The sequence below is a fragment of the Lottia gigantea genome (genome assembly GCF_000327385.1).
Source record: "Lottia gigantea unplaced genomic scaffold LOTGIsca_108, whole genome shotgun sequence".
Taxonomy (NCBI): Eukaryota; Metazoa; Mollusca; class Gastropoda; family Lottiidae; genus Lottia; species Lottia gigantea.
The window spans coordinates 453,665-470,379 of NW_008706957.1; the positions used below are offsets into that span (position 1 = coordinate 453,665).

The window sequence follows — 16,715 nt, forward strand, 5'->3', positions numbered from 1 at the left end:
CACTGTTAAATAGTGCTCAGTATATTAAATGTAGAGCAATATATAAATATTCACTGTTAAAATAGTGCTCAGTATGTTTAATTTAAATGTAGAGCAATATATAAATATTCACTGTTAAAATAGTGCTCGGTATATTAAATATAGAGCAATATATAAATATTCACTGTTAAAATAGTGCTCAGTATATTAAATGTAGAGCAATATATAAATATTCACTGTTAAAATAGTCCACAGTATATTAAATGTAGAGCAATATATAAATATTCACTGTTAAAATAGTGCTCAGTATGTTTAATTTAAATGTAGAGCAATATATAAATATTCACTGTTAAAATAGTGCTCGGTATATTAAATATAGAGCAATATATAAATATTCACTGTTAAAATAGTCCACAGTATATTAAATGTAGAGCAATATATAAATATTCACTGTTAAAATAGTGCTCAGTATGTTTAATTTAAATGTAGAGCAATATATAGATATTCACTGTTAAAATAGTGCTCAGTATGTTTAATTTAAATGTAGAGCAATATATGAATATTCACTGTTAAAATAGTCCACAGTATATTAAATATAGAGCAATATATAAATATTCACTGTTAAAATAGTCCACAGTATATTAAATGTAGAGCAATATATAAATATTCACTGTTAAAATAGTCCACAGTATATTAAATGTAGAGCAATATATAAATATTCACTGTTAAAATAGTCCACAGTATATTAAATGTAGAGCAATATATAAATATTCACTGTTAAAATAGTCCACAGTATATTAAATGTAGAGCAATATATAAAAATTCACTGTTAAAATAGTGCTCAGTATATTAAATGTAGAGCAATATATAAATATTCACTGTTAAAATAGTGCTCAGTATATTAAATGTAGAGCAATATATAAATATTCACTGTTAAAATAGTGCTCAGTATATTAAATGTAGAGCAATATATAAATATTCATGCATTGAAACATTAATTGTAAAACGATTTAGAGAAAAAATTAAAATGAGATATAGAAATATTATAAACAATAAAATGAATAGATTAAAATGAATATAATTTTAAGCGTTTGAAACAATACTCTTTGTTGAGGAGTTCACCCAATAGGATGTCGTGTTTTTTTATTTATTTATTTGTTTGTATTTATCATCTATATTGACCTCCAAAATGTGTACCATGCTTTTTAAAACTTGCTCCCATTGGGTTTCCCTTTCTCTGGACTTCCTGGTTAATGTTTGTTCAACCAAACGGACAAATCATAATTGCAGGATTGTTGCTTTGGCTGTTGGACATCAAGTATAGGTTGGACAAGATAGTGTCAGTCAAATTCAAACCTTGGTAGAACTAAATAAACTCACTGTTGTCACTCGGAGGGCATCAACAAAAATCAGTCATTGACTGTTGGTCACAACAATTTACTAATGATCCAATCATTACCTGTCAAAAGTGTTTAATTATCTGTGCCTCTCTGTTCTGTCTAACATAGTGGAACCCAGCCATGTGACTGTGAGTATTAGCAGTTCCCACTACATTACATAAAATAGAGAGGTGTCTTGCCTACCTGTATCATAATTATTAATATAATTTGTATAATAACAAAACCTTGCATAACACACTTATTTTTGATATTGTTCATCTCATAGTCTTTTACTTCCAGTAACGACTCTAGCTCCAGGCCAATGTAATGGCATTCAGACATTGAAACCTCAAGTTGGTCTCAATTACACAATCACTTCACCTAATTATCCACAAGATTATCCATTGTAAGTTTAGCAATAGTCCTTATTCGCGCCTCATTTTTGAGACACATAATGCAAATAACGTCATCCAATGATAAGATGTGATGTCATATTTATGAATGTGATATCACAATTGCCCTTTCTAAAAGATTTGTGAAGGTATCATTAAATAGCTTTATTCAATTCCGAATTAAATATGTAAAATTTGATTTGGTTTAGCTAGTGAGATTGGAGAAGGAGGCTTTAAAGACGGCAATTTTACTGCAGTGGTGACACAACGTTACCTTTGTTTATGTGCATTATTTGCCTCCTTCTGGATTCAATATGGCCGACTCCAAGACAAGGTCTATGACTATATTACTATCATATACTATCCTACTTGTATACTTACATAGTAATGATGGACTCACTACAGTTTCAGTGATCTCAATTCAGAAACAGAACAGAACCTGAAACATGTTGTTATTTTGATATGTGCGACCTGGCATGGCTTGTCTTCTTTTTTCTCTTCTGGAATAAAAATAGGCATGCCTCAGTTTGTGGAATAAGCCTTTCTTCTCTTTTTAGGCATTTATGTCCAGTCATTATCCTATTACTATATTATTTTTCCAGGAATTTGCGCTGTGAATGGTTAATCCTTGCTCCTGGTGGTTATGAAATCACATTGACTATAAAACATGCAAAATTAGCACAATATTGGATAGGTTGTTCTGATACATTGAATATATACAAAGGTAAGCTTTTAGAATTAATAGACAAAAACAATAATGAAAGGGATTAAAGGGTGAAAGCCAACACCTTGACAAGCATTGGCATCAGAAATAGTAATTTATACATATTTTTAACTTCATTATGTAAGAATAATTCTGCAATTTTTTATTTGTCAATTTTTACTATTGTAGTAATTCCAATTATAGATTATGATATGATTTATATAAACTACACATTAAAACTGACACATCTGCACATAAAGTAATTTTACTATAAAAACACATAATAACCTACAGATCTACACGTAAGGTAATGTTACTATAAAAACATGTCATATTTTACACATCTGCACATAAAGTAATGTTACTATAAAAACACATTATAACTTACAGATCTACACATAAAGTAATAACTACTATAACAAGACATTATAACTTACAAATAAAGTAATGTTATTATAACAACACAAAAAAACTTACACATCTCACATAAAGTAATGTTATTTTATTTTTTAGGCAAAAATAGATGGATTGAGTTTAAAGTTTTCGACTTTTGTGCACATTATCCTCATGTTAACGATAGGAAATTTGTAAGTGATGTTTTCCTGTTAGAGTTTTTATCTGATAGCAGATATGTTGATACAGGGTTTGAAGTAATATATTCTTTAGTCAGTAAGTTGATTTTTTTTTTCTTTTGGCTGCTTACATGAGCAAACGTGACCCCCCTGAAAAAATAGACAAAACATGCCAAACTATCAGTCTTAGCTTAAAGCTTAAATTTTGAATAACCAATCCCAATTCAGAATGCATCATTTCAATGTCAGATTTGTAAAGTTTTCTTTGTCTCTGACTTACCCTAACAAAAGTTCTTCTTGTTATTCAAATCTGTTCTGATATTGCTGTGTAGAACACTCATAAAGCCCAGTGGCAGCGTCAGCATTTAACATCAAAGCATATGCCTTATGTTGAACTATCTTTGTTTTTATTTATTAGAAACATCATATGAAGCCTACATATCACTTACATTACGTGAGCAAACTTTTACTTTTGACAGGTACGTCTGTTTCAGATTTTTAAAGAAAATATTATATATATGTTTTTAAAGATGTATTATTTAACCTACTGCTTTTATTAAGAAATATTGGTGTCAAAAATTTTCTAAATTGAGATGATGGTTGGATATCCCATTAAGCTTAAAGACATTTCATGATAACTTTAATAATGACTTTCTTCAATTGAGCATATACAGGGCATTTTATTTAGTTCTCATAAGTGATATGTCCATTTCCGTCAATCCATCCATCCATGGAAGCACATTCTTGACAGATTTTGACGAAATTTGTTGTAAGTGTTTATTATCACCCAAGGATAAACCCTATTGAAAATCAAGAAAATCGAAAAAATATTTAGTTTGGGTTATTGCCCTTGTTCTTGAAAACAAGTTCAATTTTTACTTCGAAAACGATGAAACTTGGTGTAAGTGTTTATTATCATCCAAGGATGAAACTTATTGAAAATCAGAAAATATTCACCTAGAATATTTCAAATTTTTTTATTTAAAATCAATCTGTCAGTGGGTGTATATTACCTTGCCTGACAAGCTATATTACCATTTTATGAAACAATTGTTTCGAATTTTCAGCTCATGGGAAACCTATGGAATACCTATAAAGCGTCGTTTTATTAAACCAGATGAAATCTATCCTCAATATAGAATAGTTCTATATATAAGTGGAGTTGACAAAAACTTTTGCAGAATTGGTTCCATCTCTTTTGCTAATGGTAAGTAATGAAATATGACCAGATTGGTAGGTAACTACTAAATGAAATAGACATAGAATATTGTGAAAAATGTACATTTTTGTGATATTATTCAGTTATTGCAGACACTGAATATTATGAAAACTAAGCTTTACATGATATTATTAAAAAAGATACATTTACATTAATTTTTTTTAGTGATAAAGATGCGTAACATTATGAAAAATGTACATTTGCGTGTTATTTTTCAGTCATAGTGGAAGCTGAATATTATGAAAAAAATACATTTTATGTGATGTTTTTCAGTGATAACAGACGATGAATCTTTTCATTGATAACAGACGCTGAATATTATGAAAAAAATACATTACATTATATTTTTCAGTCATAACGGACGCTGAATATAAAGAAGACTATGATTTATGCAAATCAGTCCGAGGTTATACTACTCTGTATGGTTCTGGTGATGAAGTTCTCATGAATATATTTGCTGATAAAGACTATTTTGATCCGTCTTATTCAATATCCGTTGTGTATCATTTAGAAAAAATTCGTAAGTTTCAAGTTTTATTATTGATTTCCGTATTTCATTTCATATACATATTCCATTAAAACTTTTTGCAGTAGCCTATTACAGTCTGATATTCCATTTTGCTTGTTAACAGGTTTGGACAATATAGCCTCAAAAAAGCAAAAACATATAACTGGATTTTCATGTTTATCAAAGAAATAATTTACATTGTTAGATTAATTTAATTTTAGACAAACCGGAATTTGAATATCATTTTTAAATTAGCTACAGATAGACTTATCTTGTAAATTAAAAAGAAATGTTTAGATGAAGATATATCTTTAATTGTTTTGTTATTTACCAGCTGACTGTTCACCAGGAAGACCATTACTCTTATTTGCTGAAGAAGACTTTGATACTCTTACTTCACCTAATTATCCTGGACATTATAGCAAGTAAGTCAGTGCAACATCCTCATTATGAAAACCACACCTGGTTCCTGGGACCCTGGTTCACTTTATCCAAATTTCCTTGTATGAGGCAATGAATTTTAACCAAAAGAAATATTTTATTGTTTTATCCATCTATATACAATAGATTATTGTCAGGATTATTGCAGAAACTATCTAATGAGCAGTGGCGGCACCAGCCTCCCTAGCCTCCTGAGCCTCCCTGTTATAAATCGGGCAGAAAAGCTTAATGGGGCGACAATTGTTGAGGATGAGATTCAACATGTGGTAGTGTTGTGGCAAGAGCTCCCAATTAAGCATCTGAAAGGAATCTCCACAAGAAATTTTTGAAAAATAGAATTGATTTGGTGCTTTTTGACCCATATTTTGATGAAAAAGATTTCTAAGAAATGTAGTGGGGGTGCAATTGGGGTACAAACCATTTATCTAGGCAATCTATCACCCCCTGTACCCCCACTAGCGCCGACACTGTACATGAGCAATATGATATTTTTAACTGTATTTTCTAGTTAAGGTTTTGTTGTCCTTATATATTTTTGTATGGCAACTAAGATAGTAAAGAATTTAAATTTTCTCCATCTACCTCTCATAATTCTGTGGTAAATTTGGTTGTCAGGTAAAAATAAGACAGCTCCTAGGCCCATTGATATTATATCAATATTATTTATATATTTCAGTAATCAGTATTGACAATGTTATTTATATATTTCAGTAATCAGTATTGGCAATGTTATTTATATATTTCAGTAATCAGAATTGGCAACATTATTTATATATTTCAGTAATTAGTATTGGCAATGTTATTTATATATTTCAGTAATCAGTATTGGCAATGTTATTTAAATATTTCAGTAATCAGTATTGGCAACATTATTTATATATTTCAGTAATTAGAATTGGCAATGTTATTTATATATTTCAGTAATTAGAATTGGCAATGTTATTTATATTTTTCAGTAATCAGTATTGACAATGTTATTTATATATTTCAGTAATCAGTGTTTGACAATGTTATTTTGATATTTCAGTAATCAGTATTGGCAACATTATTTATATATTTCAGTAATTAGAATTGGCAATATTATTTATATATTTCAGTAATTAGAATTGGCAATGTTATTTATATATTTCAGTAATTAGAATTGGCAATGTTATTTATATATTTCAGTAATTAGAATTAGCAATGTTATTTATATATTTCAGTAATTAGAATTGGCAATATTATTTATATATTTCAGTAATTAGAATTGGCAATATTATTTATATATTTCAGTAATTAGAATTAGCAATGTTATTTATATATTTCAGTAATTAGAATTGGCAATATTATTTATATATTTCAGTAATTAGAATTGGAAATATTATTTATATATTTCAGTAATTAGAATTAGCAATGTTATTTATATATTTCAGTAATCAGTATTGGCAACATTATTTATATATTTCAGTAATTAGAATTGGCAATGTAATTTATATATTTCAGTAATCAGTATTGGCAACATTATTTATATATTTCAGTAATTAGAATTGGCAATATTATTTATATATTTCAGTAATTAGAATTGGCAATGTTATTTATATATTTCAGTAATTAGAATTGGCAATGTTATTTATATATTTCAGTAATTAGAATTAGCAATGTTATTTATATATTTCAGTAATTAGAATTGGCAATATTATTTATATATTTCAGTAATTAGAATTAGCAATGTTATTTATATATTTCAGTAATCAGTATTGGCAACGTTTTTTTTTATATATTTCAGTAATCAGTATTGTCAGTGGAAGATATTAGCTAGTGATGATTATGTTTTGTATTTAGAAGTTGTATTTTCTGATTTGGGTTATTCCTCTAGTTCTAATTATCGTGATTATGTAGCTATATTTGATGGTGAGTACTATTATTTTTTCCACTGACGCTATGTGTTTGATGACATCGCAAATTATGCTTAATCATATTAGGCCCTTCGGTATTAGTGACGTCATGAAATACATGGTTTTAGTGGAATTGCTTGAACCACAGACACCCAATTGAAAATAGGAATGAAGCTAATTGATTTAAGAAAACCTCTTTACAATCTATTTATTTTGACCATAGATATTAGTCTTCATCAAAATTTGATTATTATCTAACATTTTGTAAAGATAACTTGAAATGGTGCAAATTGATATTATCAGTGTCTCCACTAGGCCTACACATAAGAATTTAGAATCCCATCAAGGTCATGGTGTTTCATATCGTTTTTGTTATAAGTACATTTCTAGTAAAGATTTTCACAGTTAATCACAGCAAAAAAATGAAATTAAATATTATCGGTCATGTTTTTTATCATATAATCAATTTTCTATTTTCCTCACTTTCACTGTTGTTTTTTTCCAATTTATTTATTTTAGACAAGGTTATTGTCATTTTGAAAAGTGTTACTGTTAACTGTAACTACATGTAACCCTTTTTAAAATGAATATTTTATAGGTAGTGACAGATATTCTAGTTTACTAGGAAGGTTTACAGGGTTTACTAGAGACTATTATACCAGTACCAGCAATGTCGTCTTTATAGAGTTTTATTCTGATGCTACGCAAACCAACACTGGATTTAAAATACAGTTTAGGAAGGAGAAAAAAAAGACTAATTCGATGCCATCAGGTCAGTTCTCCTGTATAGTCACTTAGACTTGTTTCAATACACGATTTGGTCGATTTTGATAAGTGCTTTGGCAATTGTTAAAATTAATTTGTATATTAGGCAAATCGTTGTAAGCGCTTTGCTTATATAAACTGCACACCTTGATCTGTGTAGCTAAGATTTGCTTAAATAAAAACGCCTCTAGGTGTAATAATGGTAATGCACAGTGTTAGACAGGTCTTATAACACTAACTTACTATATTTCAGGGTCCAATACTAATTCTGTAGCTATTATAGCAGGTTGTATTGCAGCACTTATTTTTATCTTGGTCTTCTGTATTGTTTGTGGTGTATGTTGTAAACGTAAAAGAGTTAACAGAAGACGCGAGCGTGACAGGAGATCAAGTATGGTTTATAATAGCTCTAATAATACAGTGTTTGTATTATCACCAGTAATTTCAAATAGTAAGTACCTAGAGGCTCAACCTTAGATTACAGTTTCATCTTTTTTTTAACCTGATATTTTTTTTATTTCCATTGTAATCTAACAAGTTTTCAACTAAAGTCCCTTCCCAATGACGTTATCTTTAACCAATCAAATTCATGACATGTACAACCTGTTTCTTGATAACATAGATAAATTGCAGAAAAGTGAAACCCAAAGAGACTGTTACATAACTCTACTTTTGGTTTCTCTATCCTTCAATTCACAATTTTATAAGTTTTAATGAAATTGATGATGATCCCCCTTCCGGATCACTTGATTGCTCTCTGTGATTGTTTGCCAACTCGGCAGTGCAGAGTTCAATAAGCTGAGTAGATCTTTTTGAAATGTATCTTTTTAAAGCTTATGGGAATATGACTTTGCTAGCAGATAAAATTGTCCCAAAGATCTGGTTTCAAGTTAAATTTGCAACTGATGATATCTAAATTGTATTCCTTATAGATACTACTGCTTTACCACCACCACCGTATTCAGCATTAGATATCATAGGACTTGCACAGACTCAAACACCAGCAGATGATACGTTCCCTCCACCATACAGTGAACTACCTAGTTACGAGGAATCCCAACAATTTGAAATTCCCAATTCTAGATCTTTCTCTCCAGACAATATATTAAATAGTACCATGGAATCTAGGGTAATGAGTTCTGAACAGTTGTATGCATCTGCACCTCAGCTCTTTGAAAGTGAGGATGAGCTATATCAGGTACCTTCAGATCAGTTAGAAGGGATTGATAATCCTGCTATGTCTGAATTAACCTCAACTATTGTCTAATTGTAACAGAATTTAAAGGGATCTTAAGAGGTTTTCTAAATTTTTCATGTGTATCAGGTAACATTGATAGCATCAATTTTCATCATTCTCATTTTTGATCAAACGTCTGTGGTTCCTGCCATTCCTTTCGAACTAAATATTTGATAACATTGTTAATTGGGAAGGGCCCTATGTGATAGAGCATATTTTGCAATGACATCATCAAACACTTCCTTTTGTGGAATTTCAGGAACTACAGAGGTCTGACTGAAAATTGGAATGATACAAATTGATGCTATCGGTGTTTCCAATACACATAAAAAGTTCAGAAAACCTCTTTACAATCCCTTTAAAGGTTGAGGGCCATAAATACATAATTATAAAGAGATGTTCAAATCCAATTAATATGCAAATCTAGCTGGTAATTTTCTTAATTTGTCTGCAGTTAACTTGACATGCCATCCATGATCTAACCAAATCCTCTGCTCTGGGTCATATCATAATCATATTCAAATTCAGCTCTGAATATTTGTATATCTTCTTTGCTTTACTTCACCCATGCTATGATCTAAAGACATTTGCATGGAAGATATGTTCACAGCTTCAACCAATCAACTACTCTGTTCTGTACATACAACTATGATTAAGAATACATGATAATTCAAATATTTTGCTTAATTTGACACTAAAAAATAAGGAAAACCATCTTTAAAACATAATTTTAGCAGTAAGGCTGATATATGTGTTCATTGCTATCAGATTGAAATATATTTGACTAAATCGTTCCATTATTGTGAGTATACTTTATATGACACAAAGTTTTTTTTTCAGCTATTGATTCTACCAAAAATGAAGTAGACTTCTTGTGTAAATGTTTTATATTGGACCCGCATGTGCACATGTGTTATTAGTCTCTATATTAAAGGGATAGTAGAGGGGTTTTCTAAATTTTGTATGTGTATCAGGGACATTGATAGCATCAATTTTCATCATTCCAATTTTCAACCAGACATGTGTGGTTCCTGCAATTCCGCTTTAAATAACTATTTGACTTCACTAATCACATAACGTTTTATCACTTAAGGCCCAAATGGAAAATTAGAAAACCTCTTCACAATCCCTTTAATAAATAATGCCAAGCAGGGCAAATTAAAACCCCCATGATTTTCTATTAATGGGCTTTTTTTTAGCTTAATCTTATTTTATCATTATTATTTACATGATTTTGGACATAATCAATATTTTTTATCAATCATAATGAATTTTAAAATCATAATAAATTTTAATATGACTCTAAAATTGAAGAAATTTCATGAAAAATGTCATTTATTATAATGACATATAAGCATTATCATAATTATCATGTCATTATCATTTATATCATGTTAGCATAATCAATGACTTAAATTTAACGACTAATCATTAAGAATGAATATGACAAGTATTATCATAAATAATGTCATTATCATTATCATTATTTAATTGATGACTTTAAATTTAAAGACTAATCCTTTATAACGAAAATGATATACAAGCATTATCATAAATGATATCATAATCATCATTATCATCATACATAATGACATTTAATGTGAACATAATCAATGATATGACTTAAAATTTAAAGACTAATCATTAATGATGAAAATGACAAGTATTAGTATAAATAATGACGTTGGAGTTTAATAAATATTAATAATTACAAATGTATGAAATAGATTGATGTACCCATGTCTGTTCACCAATGTTCGTGCTAAAACTGATAGTGGGCGAATCTTACCTTGCCTTGTAAGCTATCTTTAATATGGATTGTGATCTTTATATTGTATGTTGTTGGTTTTTGATTTTGTTTTGATGTTGGGACTGAAATATCATCCTTACATAGCATCTTTCATTTCTGACACTTTTGACATTTGTTAAGTTGTTTGTTTACCATATTTTTGTTACTTATATAACTATTTTTTGATACTATTTTAATTATATTTTTGTTAATTATGTAAAGTTTCTATTCTACAGATTGGTAAAATTTTTTTGAAATGTTTGTAATACCAAATGAATTCTTACTTCTTATTCTACAGGAATACATTTGTCTAAATAGAAAATTTCAAACATAACCTGAAACACATTGTTTCTTAGAGTTTCAAGCTGCATGATCTGCAGACAGTTGACTTATGTCCCCTCTGAAGTTTGCCAAGCAGAGAAGTTGGTCAGTTGTCTGAAGATCAAACAACTTGAATACAATTTGTTTTAAGGAACCATAATGTTTTGTATCCATAAATGTTCAAATGTGTTCAAAGGAACCATAATGTTTTGTATCCATTCATGTTCAAATGTGTTCTAAGGAACCATAATGTTTTGTATCCATAAATGTTCAAATGTGTTCCAAGGAACCATAATGTTTTGTATCCATTCATGTTCAAATGTGTTCTAAGGAACCATAATGTTTTGTATCCATAAATGTTCAAATGTGTTCTAAGGAACCATAATGTTTTGTATCCATAAATGTTCAAATGTACAGAAAAATGTATATTCATTTCACAGTGTTCAGGAAAATATGTGTTCAAAACAGTCGGAAAAAATGGAAACTGATATATTTAAAGGGACATATGCACCGGGTTTTTTTTACCAATCATACTTTAAAAACAGGAAATGTTTTAGCTTAGCCAATCATTATTAGTGTTCACAGCTCACCATCAAAATTTTAGCCTTCAAATCCATGTATGTTTAGAATTATCCGTGATTGAAAGTCTCTTTTCTTGAGACACTGCCAAATATAGATAAGAAAGACATCCATAGAAATAGGAAAATAAATTTATAGTATGAGATAATTTTGAAGGAATTATGTGATTTCGTACATTTCTAGTAGCCTACTTGTGAAGACTATTTACATATATTCAAGACTCAACCAAAATGGTGCATGTATCCCTTTAATTGGTTATTTTCCTACATGTTATTTCAAATGTGGAATATGCTTAATGTGAATTCTTCAGTAGAAATATTATATCCTAATAATAACTAAATTCCTTGTATTTGTTTATATTGATTTTTATTATACATAGTAATATATTAATATATTAAATTTTCTCATAAAAATATTATAATATAAGATTAATATATTTATAGCATGACATTTTAAAACATGACAACATTATATGATTGTAAATAATTGATAAAAACTGTCCATCCATTTTTTTTACCCTTTGTAAATATCAAGTCTCTGATTATAATTGTAAATTGTAAATAATCGCTTGATACATGTATGATTTTTATCATTTATATTTACAAATTACAACATTCCTATTTACAACTCATGTACATGTATATATATCACATTATATTTTTATAAATAAAGTCACTTATAGTCATGGCTCTATCCTATCTCTACAGATGGTTCAGCGATTCACTTATTGTCATGCCTCTATCTTATCTCTACAGATGGTTCAGCGATTCACTTATTGTCATGTCTCTATCTTATCTCTACAGATGGTACAGCAAGTCACTTATAGTAATGCCTCTATCTTATCTCTACAGATGGTTCAGCGATTCACTTAAAGTCATGTCTCTATTTTATCTCTACAGATGGTTCAGCGATTCACTTAAAGTCATGTCTCTATTTTATCTCTACAGATGGTTCAGCGATTCACTTACTGTCATGCCTCTATCTTTTCTCTACAGATGTTTCAGCGATTCACTTATAGTCATGTCTCTATCTTATCTCTACAGCTGGTTCAGGGATTCACTTAAAGTCATGTCTCTATTTTATCTCTACAGATGGTTCAGCGATTCACTTATTGTCATGCCTCTATCTTATCTCTACATATGTTTCGGTGAGTCACTTATAGTCATGTCTCTATCTTATCTCTACAGATGGTTCAGCGATTCACTTAAAGTCATGTCTCTATTTTATCTCTACAGATGGTTCAGCGATTCACTTATTGTCATGCCTCTATCTTATCTCTACAGATGTTTCAGCGATTCACTTATAGTCATTTCTCTATCTTATCTCTACAGCTGGTTCAGCGATTCACTTAAAGTCATGTCTCTATTTTATCTCTACAGATGGTTCAGCGATTCACTTATTGTCATGTCTCTATCTTATCTCTACAGATGTTTCAGCGATTCACTTATAGTCATGTCTCTATCTTATCTCTACAGCTGGTTCAGGGATTCACTTAAAGTCATGTCTCTATTTTATCTCTACAGATGGTTCAGCGATTCACTTATTGTCATGCCTCTATCTTATCTCTACATATGTTTCGGTGAGTCACTTATAGTCATGTCTCTATCTTATCTCTACAGATGGTTCAGCGATTCACTTAAAGTCATGTCTCTATTTTATCTCTACACATGGTTCAGCGATTCACTTATAGTCATGTCTCTATCTTATCTCTACAGATGATTCAGAGAGGCACTTATAGTCATGTCTCTATCTTATCTCTACAGATGGTTCAGCGATTCACTTATAGTCATGTCTCTATTCTTATCTCAACAGATGACTCTATGTCTCTATTTTATCTAGCAATGGGGTCAAGGTGGTTCAGTGGGTCATGACAAGTTATGGCAATGGATATAGGCTGTTCAGAGAGTCACTTACAGTCATGTCCCAATCTTATCTAGCAGGAGGGTAAATGTGGTTCAATGTGTCACTAATAGTCATGTCTCTATTTTATCTCTACACGTGATTCAGTGAGTCACGTATGGTCATAGTCTTTATATGACAATGGGTAGAGGAGGTTCAGTGAGTCACTAATAGTCATATCTCTATGTTATCTCTACAGGTTGTTCAGTGAATCACTTATAGTATAGTCTTTATCTGGTAGATGTGGTTGAGTGAGTCACTAATAGTCATTTCTCTATCTTATTTAGTAATGGGGGCGAGTTGGTTCAGCCCTCATTGACTCAAATAGGTCAATATTGTTTCTGGGCATAACACTTGAAATTGTCCAGTAAATTCTTGTGGTTCAATCATCGATAATGTAAGCGGCAGTAGTGTTTACTCTTCGTTTTGGTAAAATTACCTTTGAATAAAGTATAAATAGTGATGAAAAGAGAACTAAACAACCACTTTCTGTGAGTAATATATAACAATACCACATTGGACTAACCTGCTGCATCAGGTAACCATTCAAAAGAGGATTTAACATTGTACCTATTGACGCTGCAACTAAAATGGAAGATGCAACACGTCCATTTATAATCAGAATATTTTCTTGAATCCATGAAAACCCAGTTGGAAATACCACGGACATGGACAAACCTACAAAAACGGCAAAAACCCAAACACCGTCCGGGATATGATAATACGAACACAATAAGAAAGAGACGAAGTTCAAGGTGATGGAAATGACGCATCCAAACAGCATGATCCCCGGTTTGATATATCTAATGGCTACAATCCCTAAAAACCGAGCTGCAGAAAAAGATGCCCAAAACACTGACGTAACTTGACTGCCTTCAGCTTTAGTCCATTTGAGATGCAGCACAGTGAATGTGGATAGATATGAAGCGAAGGTATCCTCCATAGCACAGTAACACATGAACAAGCAATCTATAAATAGCACTGTAAAAATGTAAGTGAGCAATGGAAGAGTCTTCATCGACTTTGATTCTTCATTTTCAGTGGAATTTTGGAGTGTTTGTGATGTTCTTTTTATGTACATAATCAGTAATGGTATTGTCGTCAACATCTGAAACACGCCAGCTATAACGAAAGCATAAATCAATCTGGATTCACTAGGTTGTTCCTCAGTAGTGTCAACATTCAAGGATGAATGGTGGACAGACATGTTAGATACTTCATAGAATATCCCTTGATTTTCAAACAAGCTGGTTGCATTATGGACGGTGGAATTATTTTCACGTCTTTGTGCCAGGAATGGAGCTGTACACAATGGAGATATAACAGCTCCAAAGGCAAATATTGAATGCAATGCCTGCATAAAAGATCTGCCTTCTGTTGCTCCCCATAGTGATAATAGATAGGCATTTCCTCCTGAAAAGTAAATTCACACAACTATGTATTATTAGTGTTAAAGAAATTGTCTAAATTACTCATCAATTTGCATCATTCCAACTTTTAATTCGACTTCTGTTGTTCCTGCAATTCCACTAAAACTAAGCGTTTTATGACGTCACTAATAGCGAATGGCCTGAAAATTGGAATGGTGCAAATCGATGCTATCAATGTCCCCGATACACATAAAAAATCTCCAAAACCTTTTTACAATTTCTTTAACACTGTCTTCATCGGATGAATTATATTGGCTCATATCATAACAATCATAATATTCAGTCAATCAAAAACATCATATAGCTATTCTATTTCTAAATGAAATATCGGTACCAAACCCTTGTCTGTACATTTGTTTGAAGCCAAATCCCTTGTACCCCGATATCTACTGATTCAAAATCTCTCAGATTGCAATTCCAGAATAAGAGAACAAGCTGTTGCTCAAAGTATAACACAGCTATATTTTAGAACCGTTATAGGCAATGAAAAGACTGACATTCTCGATTGGATTAATAAGCAGCTAATTTGGCGCGTCAAGGGCAATAACTCCCTTGGCCATAAATCTAACGAATGAATGAAAATGAAAGTCATACAAATACATTTTGATTGAGTTACCTGCGTTCAGCCATCCCATAAAAAAAGCATTTGTCCATAAAATAGCCAACATGGCGACATATTCTGAACATAAAGGTATAACAGACACCGTAACAGATAAAAGCAATGTAGATACAAATAACAGAAGAACTTTATTCACTCGATTATTGATGAAACCGATGAACAAGGAACCACACAAATTACCAACAGATATTGCTGTGAAAAACGTAGATGCTTTTTTCATGTCTGTATTAGTGATCTGTTGGAGATCTAGAAATGCTGGTCCACGTTGACCAATTTGAAATCCCTGAAAGATGAGAAGTTACATGGAAAGATTATACTTTTAATAGTTGATAGAGGTTGAAAATCGCATTCTAATCGGCTCTCATACATAATGTTCCTTACCTAGAGAAGGATTCGAACGCACGGCACCCAATCGTGAATCTCAGCAGACGACAATCCACAAACAGACAAGCCTCAACCCCACGGATAGACGATGTATGATGTTATGGTGCGATATGCAGTGAGGTTAAATAGAAGTGAGCACACGGGGTACTGGTCCGGGCACGATTTGCTTCTTCTTTTTTATACTGTATCGACAATCCCACACCGCACACTATACCGGACACCGCACCCCGTCTATCCCCGCATTTGGAAGGAATTATGGACGGTTCCAAAGGAGATATTCATATTGGCAGCCATAGAAATGGTAGGTGACAGGGGTATAGAGGGTTTAACACCTTGAAATAACACAATATTAAATTCAATGAAAAAATATTGCACGAAAGCGGTCGCAACTTTTAATAACTATGATACAGAAAAAAAAATGGAATTGAAACTAAAGACAACTTACAAATGCACAGAAGGCAAAACATAAGGCCAGACTGTGAAAGAAATTTCTTCTGTATGCACCATTCTTTAGCTTTTGGAAGAACGCATTACTTTGATTTGTTGTTGGATCGCTCGTATACACAGTGGTTTGCTGTTCTCCATTTAGTAACGCACTGCTTTGTGGTTGGTTGTTCTCATCCAT

The 16,715-nt window shown here is 31.1% G+C and overlaps 3 protein-coding genes across 3 annotated transcripts in view; 2 read left to right on the forward strand and 1 right to left on the reverse strand.

The window, feature by feature from the left end:
• LOTGIDRAFT_171032 (hypothetical protein) overlaps positions 1–9,099 on the forward strand; it is a gene marked incomplete at both ends in the record, with an annotated part of 30,278 nt that extends 21,179 nt beyond the window's left edge. Inside the window, 11 exons of the mRNA XM_009046890.1 lie at positions 1,659–1,764; positions 2,353–2,474; positions 2,967–3,122; positions 3,444–3,504; positions 4,093–4,232; positions 4,597–4,764; positions 5,087–5,177; positions 6,959–7,083; positions 7,666–7,839; positions 8,086–8,283; positions 8,765–9,099. Of these exons, the coding sequence (XP_009045138.1) occupies positions 1,659–1,764; positions 2,353–2,474; positions 2,967–3,122; positions 3,444–3,504; positions 4,093–4,232; positions 4,597–4,764; positions 5,087–5,177; positions 6,959–7,083; positions 7,666–7,839; positions 8,086–8,283; positions 8,765–9,099 (1,676 nt within the window). The remainder of the gene's footprint in view (positions 1–1,658; positions 1,765–2,352; positions 2,475–2,966; positions 3,123–3,443; positions 3,505–4,092; positions 4,233–4,596; positions 4,765–5,086; positions 5,178–6,958; positions 7,084–7,665; positions 7,840–8,085; positions 8,284–8,764) is intronic.
• Positions 9,100–12,464: 3,365 nt separating this feature from the next.
• LOTGIDRAFT_136609 (hypothetical protein) lies at positions 12,465–12,776 on the forward strand (the record flags this gene model as incomplete). The annotated part of the gene is made up of 2 exons (XM_009046891.1): positions 12,465–12,564; positions 12,610–12,776. Coding segments are annotated over 2 exons (267 nt in total), but the record flags the coding sequence as incomplete, so codon positions are not given.
• A 1,263-nt stretch (positions 12,777–14,039) lies between these two features.
• Positions 14,040–16,715, reverse strand: LOTGIDRAFT_171033 (hypothetical protein; the record flags this gene model as incomplete). Its single annotated transcript, XM_009046892.1, has 3 exons — positions 14,040–15,070; positions 15,704–15,989; positions 16,536–16,715. The coding sequence occupies 3 exons, from the start codon at positions 16,713–16,715 to the stop codon at positions 14,040–14,042; spliced, it is 1,497 nt and encodes a 498-aa protein (XP_009045140.1).